This window comes from Myodes glareolus, chromosome 20, assembly GCF_982192425.1.
Source record: "Myodes glareolus chromosome 20, mMyoGla1.1, whole genome shotgun sequence".
In the NCBI taxonomy this organism is placed as follows: Eukaryota; Metazoa; Chordata; class Mammalia; order Rodentia; family Cricetidae; genus Myodes; species Myodes glareolus.
The window spans coordinates 9655131-9669836 of record NC_142045.1 but is presented as its reverse complement, the minus strand read 5'-3'; the positions used below and the strand labels follow the sequence as shown (position 1 = coordinate 9669836).

At 37.6% G+C, this 14706-nt stretch overlaps 1 protein-coding gene across 6 annotated transcripts in view; it reads right to left on the bottom strand.

Annotated features, from left to right (window-relative positions):
• Gria2 (glutamate ionotropic receptor AMPA type subunit 2) overlaps nt 1-14706 on the bottom strand; it is a 122662-nt gene that overhangs the window by 44866 nt on the left and 63090 nt on the right. For all 6 annotated transcript variants that reach the window (XM_087899443.1, XM_087899441.1, XM_087899442.1 and 3 more), the window contains exons 4-6: nt 10577-10773; nt 5048-5101; nt 358-519 (exon numbers count right to left, since the gene is read on the bottom strand). In XM_087899443.1, the coding sequence (XP_087755569.1) occupies nt 358-519; nt 5048-5101; nt 10577-10773 (413 nt within the window). The remainder of the gene's footprint in view (nt 1-357; nt 520-5047; nt 5102-10576; nt 10774-14706) is intronic.

Here is a 14706-nt window from a genome sequence, read left to right as displayed (position 1 = left end):
ACATGTAATTTATGGTTTTTGCCTGCCATATGTTCCATAGCTGTCTGTTCCTTCCCAAATTGTGATCTTTTTATTACCTTTCCTCATGGTAATGTGAATGTAGGCAGAAATCTGTCCTTTGACTTGCCATCCAAGTCCCAAGTTGAGATTCCACACAATATAAAAATTCCAATGGACAGGTAAGTGAATGAAAACATTGTGGAGATGCAGAAGAACACTATAGTAACACACCATGTTTCTTATGTAAACAAACTAAATATTGAAAATGCATCCATCAGTCTATGTGCTCATTATCCCATGGACTGCATACTATCCCTTCCAGTATGTTCTAAGCATGTTCTTTCCCTTAATGCAAACCTTAATTGTCGCTGTGTGTGCTCCAGGATATTCTTTCTCTTCCAGTGTTGACCACCTTTCTATAAACTTAGACACCAGGGAGTCATCGTAGTCCACGATCTGAAATCCAGAGACATTTGCACCTCCAAACTGAATTTTCAGCAGGTCTCCATCAGTAAATCCCTAGATATAAAACACACCTGTGTTATTCCTCTGCGAGTTAACCTCTCTTGTGTCTCTACAGAGTGTCTCTTTACAAGTTCAACACACACAGGGAAGATAAAATGCCTATGTAACAGGTTCCACAAACTTAACAGCCAATGCTTCTCACCACACCTCATTCATATAGACATCATGGTGAGTCCCTAATCGATATGTTTAATGACTGATCGTCTCATGCAAACCTCACAGAAATAGTCGCAACGAAGTATTCTTTTACTGAGACAGCCCCCATGTGTCTGGTAAGGACTGATCTCCTTCAATGAGTTTATTGTGGAGTAGAGTCATGTGCTTTCAATGGAAGATATCGATCAAACTATCCTCAGTTAAACCACTCATTCACTCATCTGATAAAAATATCTTTAAATTGAGGAGGAAGAAACAATCATTCTTAGTTATTTAATAGAAATGCAATCTCACAATAAACTTAAAACAATTGAATATAATAATTGAATTTGATCCAATAGTTACAGCTCTAGAGAGAAGTTTAAGTGATTAAGGGCATGGGTTCAGCTGTTAGCCCCAAGTTTCCTCCCAATAGTCTCACTGGGTAGGTCACCTCGTCCAACAACTTCTCTGATGCCCCCTTCTGACAAGTACAGGCATTGCACTAATGAGCACAAACCCACACAACCATGTAACCATGTTAGTCCAAATCATGGGCTATGGTGAACTTAACTGAGTTTTCTTTTGATTTTTAAATCAAACAAATAGAAACAAGATTTCCATGTGGCTGTTATAAACGTATTCACATTTTAAATGTATTCATTTCACCATACACAATGATGAAATAGATCCTGAATGAAGCGCGGATCTTTTATTTGCTGTTAGTATTTAAAATACAAATTATTATACTTTGTATCTGGGCAAAGAGTGATTGCTTCATGTCAGTCCACAATTGTGTTCCTACGGAAATGGTGCTAAATGGACCCTGGGTTTCTAGGGTCCACGTGAGGCTCATCTTTTTGCTGAGCTGTAAGGCACGTGGGCAGGGGGCGTGGTCACGGGCCTTTGCCCCTTAGATTTGTTTCTTTCTTCTCTACCGCTTGGAAACTTCCAGTCTTCTATGCAACTGGGTGCAGTGTATTGCGTGGCTAAATTCTGGGATTAAAGTGATGTGTGGCTGGAGAGAGAGCTCAGAGATCCGTGAGAGGACTTAGGCGTTCTGTTAGTTGTTTTCTAACATCTGCAGAGTTTTCTGAAAAGTCATATGAACTAGAAGTAAAGTTTGTGCTTGCTGGTTCCCTTTGTTAGGAGTGTGTGGAGAGAGTACTTGGGTGTCCGTTTATTCCTTTCAAAGGACTTTGAGTCAAGGCTATTGTACTGAATTCTCTCTTTGATGTACCTAGGTGTCCTGGGACTCATCTGAGATGTTTAGCTGATGCTTGGTCCATAAGCGTTCCCCTGTTCTAGACAATGATTTTTGTCCATAACTTTTGTTGGCAAAATTTCCCTGAGACAATAGAAGCTGTGCCATCATAGTCCTAGCTCAGTGACAAAAGTATTTGGGCTCTGGGTTCAAAAATTTCCTCTGTCTTCTCTTATGTTGGAGGGAAGTAGTGCAGTTTTCTGTAACACAGAGCCCCAGACAATCAGATTGAACCCAAATATCAATGGAAGCCCATTCTTTCTTATACTTTCTTCCTGTGTGTTCTATTGGTCTCTCACAGGTTGTTGCTAGCATCACATTCTCAGTAATGTGTGCATGGAGCCCATGCCAGGCTCTGCCTCTAGGGATGGAGGAGGAAGAGGGAGTGGGTAGCGAGAACAGGAGCTACCTGTCTGCTTTCCCCGTCATGTGTATATTCCTCTCTTTGCCCTGCCTCATGCCTCGTCTCTTTGGTGCCCTAAGATAAAGCCTCAACTTCTTGTCTTCCTAGCATTCTTGTTCTCATTTTTTTTCTTTCTTTGGGTTTAATATAATTTTAATCATTTGTTGTCATTTTGCTGTGATTACGCAACACTTTCAATGGAAATCTTTGATAAGGTTTGATGCTGCCCAAAATAAGAATCTGCATTTTCCAAATCATTCTTACTTTATTCCTCTGCGAAGTTCCTATTTATAAAACAAGAGGAGAAACATGAGGAGGAGAGAGGAGATGAAAAGCAAGAAGAAGAGGAGGCGGCGTAGGAGATGGAAGAGGGGAAGTCAAAAACAGAAAGAGAGCAGAGAGATCAACACCTGACACCTGACAACCCAGTTGGCAACAAATCACCAAAGGCGTCATATTGCTTAGGGAGATGTATGCACAAGATTAAGCCAACTGATTCATCACTAATCACTAAAATCTGAGCTGTTAGTTCACCTTTAACACCTCTAGCATCGTGGAACCTAAACTTCCTAAATGATTATTCATAAGTTAAATCCATGTGAACGGCAGAGGTAAGAAGAGGGGCACAAGATCCTGGGACCAAGTCTCATGGTATTATGGGCCAGATGTTCATTCAAATGCTGCAACAATTTAGCCGTAGACTGAATCTGAAGGACCAAGACCACTATTTAGCAATTCTTAAATGAATTAATCCGTATGTGAGCGTTTTCAAGGCTCTTTTCCGGTCATCTCCTCTGACATGGATAAGGCACTAGTCAGAGGGAAAGCATTAGCTTTTCTGTTGAGAACTTGGAAGATGAAAACCCTGCAACAGCAGGAGGCATTTTTCAGGTTTTAATGTCGAAGTTCTCAGAACTAGCGTCAAAATCAGGACTTCTGCACTAACTGAACTGCCAGAGGTTTGTGAGGAGAGGACTCGAGGCTTTGGGGAAGGCAGAGCAGAGCCGCATTTGGCGTCAGCATGAACTTAAGGGTTCCCAAATAGAACCACGACAAGAGCGTGGACTCGCTCACTTAGACAGTCCCTCCTTTGTCATGGCATTGCACGTCAACTCTCAAATTGATGAGACACCTTCTGTCATTATTTCTCAATGTTCCCATGTAATCTTCTCCATCTGGACATTTCCAAAGATCTCAGCTTTCACTGTGGCTCTGTGCTGTTCACCAAATGGCACAATTCACACAGGGGACTTAGTGTGCAGGCTGTTCTGGGCCTGGAACGCAGCTCAGCAGAGTCATTGCAGAACCTCGTTTCCTGTTAACCCTTGTGTCTACAACAGTCTTTTCCAACCTCCTTGGTACACAGTAAGAGAAGAGTCCAGAGCATGGTCATAGCAGCTAGGAATCACACCACTAGAAGAGAGATTTCACTTGAACAGCCAACTTTTTCCAGTCTCAGGCCACTCACTGATACTGACATGACTTTTTTCAATGAAAACACTATTTATTGCAAGTTTTGTTCTGTTTTTGTGTCTCTCTGTCATATCAGGGATGTTTTCTGATAGATACTCTTAAATCCCAAATGAAGCTTATATTTGCATAAATAAGAAGCCCTTGTGTGGTCCTATCTATGACATGATCTCGAACACTCTTGTGTTTGCCACCTCCTTCCCTTCCGTTCACCATGGTTTTCTGAGTTTGTGCATGAGGTGATGCAGAGGTCTTTTCCAACAAACAGGGTCAAAGACTACTCAAAGACCATGAAGAAAAAGCAACGACTGTTTTGTTACTCTTTAAAAGTCAATTTTGGAAATAAAAACAATTGTCTGATAATCTAAATGGATTTGCTATAATATAGAAAGAAAAATTACAAAGAAATATAATGAGCCCAATCTGCTTTCCAATATATACTGAATTGACAAGACACTAATGTAAACATGGTCATCTCTTTTAAGAACTCAGTTTCCATTTCATTGTGATACTTATACACTATGTAGAAAATCATAAATAAAATACTTTCAAGGCATTAATGTTACATGTTGTACAATATATAATTGATAATTTTATTGACATTATATTATCATATTTCTAAGCTTAATTTCCTTATAACTATCAATTTCAGAAATTATATACTAAAAATTCAAGTGAGAATGCACACAATAAGTTTATAAAACACGACAGAAAAATGGATAATTAGAGAGTTAAACTTTATATTTTTTAGATGTTTCCTATATAGAATTTTCAAGATAATTTTTGAGCAAATATTGTTGTGAAGATATTTTTATCACAACTGAAAACTGGAACTAATATAAGTTGTAGATTGAGAAGCAAACCTAAAGCAACAAAATAAAATAATTAATTTCTCATCTATAAAATAATAATCAGACTATATATTTAAATACTCTTATGAATGATGATCATTCCAAACTAATGCATTCAATTAAAAAGATTATGTAAGTGTGCTAGGGAGATATCTCTATATTACAAACACTCATTAATTTTTCACAGATGAGGATTAAGTTCCCAGCACTCAACATGGTGGCTCCTAGCTATCTGTAGCTCCAGTTCTAGGGAATCCTATGCCCTCAAATCTATAGGTACTGCTTGCACATGGTGCACAGACATACATGCAGACAAACACTCATTTTCATAAAATATAGATAAGTAAATCTTAATAAAACCTTAATAGGTAGTAAAATAATGCCAATTAATTTACCTACCAGATTTGCAATGATATAATGGTATCCTTTAACGTGTTTTCCAATGGTAATAACCTAGAAAAGATAAACACACACATTTAATATGTGCAAAGAACAGTATACAATATTACGAATAAGATGATCTGAACAGCAAGAGATGGAGTTTGGGGTTCTATGTTCCACTAGTCATGTTTAGTAAAACTTTTTTTTATTAAATAAACAAAATGCTTCTCAGGAAAAGGTAATAATTCATTTTAGTACCTAGTAAACATTATCTATTAAAAATCAACCACTAAATCAAAATAACTCTCATTTTTCCAATAGTGGAAAATACCTACATATTTTTGTGGGGAAATATAGATTCAAATATGTTTACTCCATAACAAGTCATAATTTTATTTCTATCATTGTATATCTTTGACTTCCCAGTAAACAAGCACCTAAAATAGACATCTAAAATGCCATAGCTATACATCTATGTACAATAGGCATGAATTGAGTTTATAGAAAAATTAGGGGCACTAACAAGCAATTATAATATTATTCTTGATACACTTATATCTTAATTCAAATGAAGATTACTTTCAGCTTTAGGCAACCACATAGCCAAGCAGCTAATTTCTCCTTATAAACCTGAGTCAAGCAAGGTAAACTTACTTTTTTGGGATAAGAGATTACTCTAACAATGATCATAGCACTTTTGGACAACATTGAGTCATATTTCCTCTCACGGACCTATATTACTGAATAGGTACAGGTGAATCACCTTAATGTAGTACAGTACAGAGATGTACCCAGTGATAAACCCACCTAAAGTGAAAATAGGTGAGAAATGCATTTAATTCTCTTAACCCACAAGCCTTCACAGCTCCCAAGGCAAAGTTCAATGAAGTATGGCTTTCTTTTATGATTGGAATATATGGGGGGAGGTGGTGACATATGCCCACTGCCTATCATTCCCAGAAAGTACCATACTGCATTTGGTACCACAGGGGGGAAATGTTCAAATGGACAACTTCTGTAAATTTATATACTTTCTAATGGATTATAAAATTGAAAAACCTTAAGATGAGCCATGTAAGTCTAGGGTCATTTCAATTCAAAATAACTTCTTTACATTGTTTGCATTTGTTACTTTAGAACAGGTCCCACTGTGCACCCCAGTCTCTATTTGAACTCAGCATAATGGCCATCCTGGCCTCAAGCCCTCAGGGACCCTTCTGCCTCAGCCTCAGAGTGCTGGGACTCCATGTGTGCACCGTCATCCTTTCCACATTTAAAGACAATAATCGAGCCCAATGAAAACATGAAACCGCAAGCTAAAAAGAAATGTGCAAAGCATTAGTTCACTGTTCTGACTCTCCAGCTCCCCTTATCATTAAACAAAATACTAACACTAACAGTGACCCTGCCTTGCTAGCTCCTCCAGGGTTGCCCTTCCCTCCCTCTACACTCAGACCACGTGGGTTTTCTTAACTGTTTTGCATAATAATATACTTCTTTAAAGTCCCTCAGGACGTTCTGTCTCCTCACTTGGAAATTCCTCCACATTGCCACATGAATGTACTATTAACATGCATGTTGTAACCAATCTCAACCTAGTGGTCACCCCCTGGCTGAAGATTTCCACGATCGTCCAGCACCTAAGGCATTGTCAGGTGATTGTATCAACACATTTGGTCCAAGAGCAAGGGCAGAATTTCCAGAAAATGTTTTACAGAATACCATGCTGAAATTGTGTGGCAGCTGTTTGAAAGGAATTTAGGGTTTCTGTAGACTTCTGATCCATTTCTACATCACACAACTAAATTGCCTTTTCCCAGAAATCAGATCCTCCACTTTGAAGTCAGAAGCTTGAAGAAAAGATGTCCTTTTAAAGTGAAAAATATTCTAATTCTTCTCAGCTTAATCAACAAGCATTGTGTCCACAAATATCTTAAGAACATCTGTTGATTCTGCCTATTGAGCAGGCTGTCATGTGAATGTCCCTGTTGTCCATCTGGGCATTAAAATGAACACTACAAACAATAGCAATTGTCCCTACTTCTGTTTACTGAGAAAAAGAAAAGATGAAATTCTCTAGGTTATAGTCTTTATAGATGTTAGTGCTGGCCATAGGCACCATTATAATTTTACTTTAAACTAGCAATTAGTATTATACAACAGAAAATTTATGCTAATTCCTAAGTGTTTTGATAGCAGAACACGTTTTTTAATCTGAGCACAGCTAGAAATAAGTGTCTTTGGGGTTTGATCAAATAATGTTAAAATAGTCCTAATCTAATGCAGGCTAATTCTGATGCTAATTTTCAGATGCCATGAAGATAAAGTGTTTTGTCCCATCGCCATTCTCTTGCAAATACTAGCTGAGTGAAATAATAGAGTTCTCTTTTTCTTAGACTGTGCCCTATGGACACCTTGTACCTGGTGGATTCTGCTCCACGAAGGACAGCCTAACCTAATCTAAACTGTTGCTTTCAGTCATTGTCTCTGAGAATAATTTGTTCTTTTCAGTCATGGTGCTTGTTATGATGATGTCCCTACAGCATTGACTTTCTTTGATGAGACTTGCCCTGTCTTATTTAACGATGCTTCTTTAGTTATACTGTTTCTGTTGCAAATAAACCATTAAAGATTTGGAAGGTTTGTACAAAAAATAAGAAATGCAAAGGTAGCCAAATACTACCTTTTTCATTTAATTTGTATAACTCATTCCTCTCGAAAGATGGGTAGATCCTCATTCATCCATTATAGATTACTTGCATAGTTTAGATCTGATCTGATCAACCCATAGCCCGTGTGTTAAAGGCTTGGATCTCAGTTTGGTGCTATTCGAAGGTGGTGCAAGCTTTATGAAATAGGATATAGTGTAAGGAATTTAGGACATTAGAGGAATACCCTTGAGAGGTTGAGATACCTCTATCTCTATTCGTCTCTCTAATGCTTTCCAGCTACACTCAGGTGAGCAGTTTCCTCCAACATGTACAGCTGTCATTAGATGTTGTCTTTCTACTAGCAAGAAAATTACAGGCCGCTGGCTGTGCATGAGACCTATAATACAATGAATCCAGACAAACATTTCTGCTTTATAATTTGGTTTACCCTATCACTCGTAGTAGCAGAATGTTGAGTGACACAGCTTTATATGCTATAGCTTGTAATGCTGTATCTATGTTCGTTTTCTTCCCCTATAAAGACTCAAATCGCGACCTAGTGTGGGAGAATTGTCTGTATTCTGTCAATCATGTATTTTAATAAAACACTGATTGGCCAGGCAGGAAGTATAGGTGGGTCAACCAGACAGGAAGTGGAGGCAGGGCAATGAGAATAGGAAAAGGCTAGGGAGGAGGAAACTTCCTCAGCCTCTCCTGCGCAGACCACCGAAGAGGCAACATGTAAGCTGTCACACTGAGAAAGGTACGGAGCCCATGTGGCTAATGTAGATAAGGATAATGGGGTAACATAAGTTATAAGAGTTAACAAGAAGCCTGACCTAATGGGCCAATCAGTTTATAACCTTAAGGAGTCCTGTGGGTGATTTTCCTTGGGAGTTGCCAGCTGTGGGGTACTGGGCGGGAACAGATACCCCAACAAGCCGGCCCTCATGTTACAGCGGCCTTGCTTATCACTCTTTGCATCCCTCATGTAGACAATAAATGCTGATGAAGCCATTTGCCATCCATTTGAACACTCACTTAGTGTATTAGTAGAGGTATTTATTTATCACACGTAAATGTAAAACAATGCTTTCTAAGTGACCGACCCCACGTAGACTTACACAACTATGATTAAAGACTTTGCTTCAAGTGTTACTTTTTATGGTCCCAGTTTGCTGTGCAATTTTCCTATTCATGGTTTTGAAAGACACAGTTTTATAAAGGCTTTCGTCTTTGCTTAATAGGAAGATGCAGGAATATTTAAATTTTTAAACCAGACTAGTGAATATTAAAATTCAGTTTTAATGAAAACTTCCTATGAGGTTCAAATGTGATTTTGATGTGTGCATTTCAGCAAGATGCCTACAGTAACAGCAATCCTAAGTTCATCGCCTGAGACCAAAATCAAGATTTTTAAGTTGAAATTGTTCTCCTTCCTTGTATACAACTGAGTCTCTTACAGGTCATATTAGTTTGATTTAGTTATTTAATTCTTTACTAAGATACTCCATTGTTATTTCTTAAGACCTATATTATAAATTAATTAAGGTTTCTAAACCCTTGTTTTTAGAATTGTTATCCTGGTTACATTAGTGGATTTTGGTTTTTATCTCAAAAGTTAGAAAGAGTATAAATGCATACACAGCTGTATACTTTCTTTCCAATCTTATAAACTTTCAAGGAAGAAGCAGCTGCAGTCCCCCTCCCCTTCCTCCCCCTCCCTCTCTCCCACATATACATACACACACTAGTTAGGACTAGTGAAGGATGCCTTACTAAGCAAATCATGAAGCAGGTTTTGATCAGTTTCTCTGCCTTAAAGCACTGAGGGTTTAGTTTCTTACTTTGTTACCACTTCATGGTTGTCTTATCATGAAAGGTCTTATCTAAAGGAAGTCAGTAAGATAAGAGCAGACAAAAGCACTTGCATGTCTGATATAATTATTCTTTCTAACACCCAAATGAATACTGTTGATTTCCTACGTCATGCACGTGATCTGATTGTGTTTCCTTCCTTCATATTTTAATTTTGTAGATTACAATTTTAAGTGTACACAAATTTTCCGATATGCATGTAGCATCAAAACATGCTTCTTACAACAAATGCCTCCTCTTTCTTAAGCTGTAGTAGACTGCGGTGGTGTGAAGAAGAATAGCCCCCATAGATCCATGTATTTGAATATCTAGTCACCAAGGAGTGGAACTATTTGATAGAAATAGAAGTAGGAGTCACGGCCTTGTTGGACAAAGTGTGTCACTGGACGTGGACTTTGAGTTTTCAAAAGCCCATGCCCAACCCTACCTCCCTCTCTGTGCCTGCATGGAAGGATGCAGTTTTCCAGGATCGTGCCTGCCATACCTGCTACCATGCATGATGGTAATGGACAAAGCTTATGAAAGTGTAATTAAATGCACTCTCTTGTTAGAGTTAACAGGCCATAGAGTCTCTTCATAGCAATAAATAGTGACGAAGACACATAGGTATAAAGTAGCATATGCTTTCCACATTGTATTGAAATAACCATGTATAAATTCCAAACCAATTCACACTTGCCTTAAGACATCACATTTGTTTTGACCTAATTTAATCAGAATTAAGTCTAAAGTTTTCAACTAAGAAAAACATGTAGGTTTAGGACAAAGCTTATGTAAAATATGAAAACTTGATATTATATACATTGACGTTCAAGTGATAAAACCAATCGGTCAGCATTATTGACAGCCATCTGCCATTGCTTGCTGAAGCTAGGGCTAATTCAATTGATGATCTTTGCTGCGTTGTCCATGAACTATAAACTGAAAACTGCAGTTCAAGCATCTTGCAGAATGATTCTTGCCAATGCTGATGCTGCAGGCATAATCTATATTTGGCAGAAAACAGAGAGGAACAAACCTGGTCCACAATGTCATTCACTTTATCCCTTTCACAGTCAAGGATTACACGCCGTTCTTTTTTTAACTCCAGATCTTGAAAGAGCGATCGGTAGGTCTCATCTTTCTTGTCGTTATTAATGTTCCCCACATTGATAGCAGTCACCTGCCATTTCTTCTCTGCAGCAGAATCCAGCACAGCTTGCAGTGTTGACAAACCTGGGAAGACAATGGGCAAGGAAGACTGATGAAAAAAACTAGAGGATCTCAGAGCCGGAGTGAGACATGGCCAGATTCATGCCCTTGAGTTTAATGTGTTTGTTCGGTGATAGGGAGGCCGATTCTGACAGAAGCTATGATTTTTATCAATTTCTGTTTATGTTTGTGCCAGGCTAAAAAAAAAAAAGCAAAAATATACTGTCAAAGGAAATATGGATCACATTCTTTGTAACTCTGAGACCTGCTTATTTGAGATGTGCTGACAGACAAGATCTTCAATATCTCCAAATTAAGTAAAATTTTAAAAAAATTTCCAAGCATATCCCACTTTATAGAAGGTGAAATGGTTTTAGCTCTAAGTGATAGTCCACCATTTTGTACTAGTTAACCCTGATGGAGTTTGTTTAGTACATGTTCACAGAGACTCCTTAAGCAGCTGAATATCACAGCCAGTGACCGCTAAGAGACATCTTAGCCTTTGCTGTCTCCAGCCGGTAGTAGAGCGAGGGCTTTTTATCTTCTTCTGCAGCCTTCTGTTATATTTTTGTTGTTGGGATTGATCTCATGGATATCAAATCACTTATCTATTAACCAGATGGTGGCAGCAATTTCTTTAGTATGGATTTATCTCATTACCTAAATATAAGACCATTTTTCTATTTGTTAGTAACTTTTGTTATGGTGTGGCATTATTTCAACAAGTGGCCGGTGTGGTACTTAATTATATAATAACTGCGGCATGTTTAAAACTTTAAGATTAACAACCAGGGTCAGTTGTTTCTTAAAGAGCTAAATCTATGGTTTAGTACCACCAAAAAGCAGATGTCCTTACCTTCTGTATTCTTTCTGCTGTCCTATGGAAGAAAAGTTCATCACATAGAAGAGTAACCTCATGGAAACACGATCTCAAGGCCCCATAGAGAAGTCAGTCTATATAACATCTCATTCCAGAATCATCTGATCTGTACACTTCAAAAAGTACCCTGACCTGTTTTTCTCTATATGGTGTGTGATTCACCTGGTGTGAGCAGATCTGTTTACAATCTAAGTTCAGACACCAAATTTCCAATGGCCAGGAAGTAACAGCTGCCTGTTTTGTCCACCAATATCTCAAGCTGTAAAATGTCATTGACAGTCCTATGGATTTAGTGTTAGTCATAAGCAGACAAAATAATTTAGCGTATTTTTTGATATTGGCAAACAAACAAATTTCCCAAAGAGTGTATATGCCAAGCAGTGAAGCTGCCATTTGCAGCTTTTTCAATAAAGATGGGGAAAACGCAGCATCAGTCAAAATCATAATGGAAATAAACTCAAGTACCTAGTGTTAATTTGAATTAAATCCATGAAATCATAATTATAATAAGTATTAAGAATATTTGTTTGCTTTAAGTGGGTTAGAACCAATCAACTATTTTGAAAATATAAACTAGCAAGAACCGTGGGATTGCAGAAGCATTTCCCTGCTTTTCCTGTGTGGAATATACTCAAGGTGGGGATAAAATCAAGTTTCTTTTTCTTTTAGCCATCTTCCAGCTGATATGCATGACCAAACATCAGTTCAGAATCAACGCTGTGTGACATCCACCGAAGTTAAGGAGTCAAGGCAATGACTGGCAGCTATTCTGTACCACCCATGACACAGTTGTATATGCAGTACTGAATCTTATCACACTATCAATTTCCAGGGAATATATGACTATATTGAGCCCCAAGATGTTTAGATCATCAAAATCCAGAATGGGAAGTAGATTCCATAGTAACAACTCTACCAAAAATATATCAAGCAACCATGATACATAGAGCTCATCTTTACCCTGCAATGTAAACAAATGTAACAATGTAAACAATGTAAACAAACAATGGTGTTAATGGATCTTCACTAAGTGTGACAGTGAGATAGGTAGATAGATAGGTGATGGATAGATGGATGGATAGATAGATAGAAACATAGATGATGGATAGATAGACAGATAGATAGATAGATGATGGATAGATAGACAGATAGGTAGGCTATATATAAAATAAGAGAATTGCATATTTTTAAAGTGTTATGTACTCTCAAATAAAAATCAGATGATGACTAGTATTTGTTTATAAAGAATTTCAGAGAGGCAACGAAATGCCAGATAAAATAACAAAAATCTTTATGTAATAGTTATTGTGAGAGAAGCTAAAAATTCTTGACAATCTGTAACCTCTGTAATCTTAGGTCTGTTAAGGATGAAGCCGTAGAACCATGAACTTTAGAACTAGTTTCAAAACAAAGGGTTGGCCATTTTTCTGATATAGTTTATAATAAAGATTAAAAGTAATTTGTTAATAGAAAGTACATAAGAGTGTAAATCAGAGCAGTCTGGGGAAGATTAACCAAAACAGCCTCTTGTCTGCTGTTACAACAGAAGGTAGAGATAAACATGAATTTCTCAAAGGGTGACAAAGATCTCCCTCCACTTACACAATCTTCAGTGATAAAATCTTAGAATCCACCGCAAAGAACCTGTGAAGGCTGTTTACTCTGGGCAAATTCAATCCTCCCAAGTTATAATTCAGGTAAGTACCTTGTCTGCTTCTCATCACCAATAAGGGCAGAGCACATACAACTCATCCCCTCAGCAATTCAACAATCACCAGCTGTTTGAAGACCATTGTCTTTTCTATCTTCCCAGACATGGCCTCCAGTCACTTCAAAACAGGACTTCAAATAAGGGTCATGCTCTCTCTGTTTTCTCATAGAATAATCCTCAGGAGCCTCCTTGACTCTATGCAATAAGATATTTTATTGCATTTCATTACATAATGAAATTTTCATACCAAAAACTTCAAGCGTTAATATATTTGGCATTGTCTGGTCTTTGACAGATAATATAAGAAAATTTACATATAAATTCACTTATAAATGTCTAAGTAGATTTCATCGTGATAAATTTAAGCCTAAAATTTATTGGCAGTTTACCATATCACAGAATATAGGGATGGTATATAAAAGAGGGCAGGCAATGCTTTTTAAATTACACACCACTAAAAATGTGTGTTCTGGCTCTGAAGATGTAACTAAATTCTTCTCCCACAGCCCACGTCCACACTGCTGTGCTCTTGGCCCTACGATGGAATTAGGAGAAAAGGCAAATTGAGATTTCCCCCTTCCCATATGAAATGGCACGGAGATTTCTTCATCAGAGCATGAATCCCTTACTTGAGATAGAAATGTGCGTGGGAATCAGAAGCTCTCCATAAACACTGATTCACGGAGAGCTGTCAGTGAGCACGATCCCCGCAGCCCAGGTACGTATGCCACTGCATCATGCCATCTTGCTCACTTCTTATTTCCGAATAATTAACAAAAAGAAAGGTATTGAGATAAACACCTTTGTAAAATCGGAAGGAAAATTGAAAAAGCAACTGTCCCTTTTCATCATTTTAAATGTAACCTTGAAACATTCCGATTATAGTATGAGTCCAAAATTAAGTTCCCAGTTGCTACTTAATTATTAAACATTTGGATTTAGAAAGAAATAGCTTGTTCAGCATTGTTAGCAAGAGGCTTTGCATGCATGACCTAATTATAAGTTGACCATTTTTCGAAAATTAAAAAATGACTAGCAGTAATGTTAATTTTATTTAGACCTACTATCCTTAATAGTGAAAGAAAAATTCAGAAAAAATAACTTAAAATATCTTACATTTGCTTATGAAGGCTGAAATTTAAAATGATAACTGCTGAAGGGCATATTCCATTCAGAACTGTCTTCATTCTTAAAATTGTTATATTTGCATAAAAATTTACAACCTCACTCATTCTAGGCAGTGTAATTAATACGCATGCTTACTAACTCATGGCACTGTGCCTAGACCAGATTATAATAACATGTATTTGCCTCATCAGCTTTCTCAAGACATCGGGGGAAAATTGTAGTTTGGAAGCATTTTAGT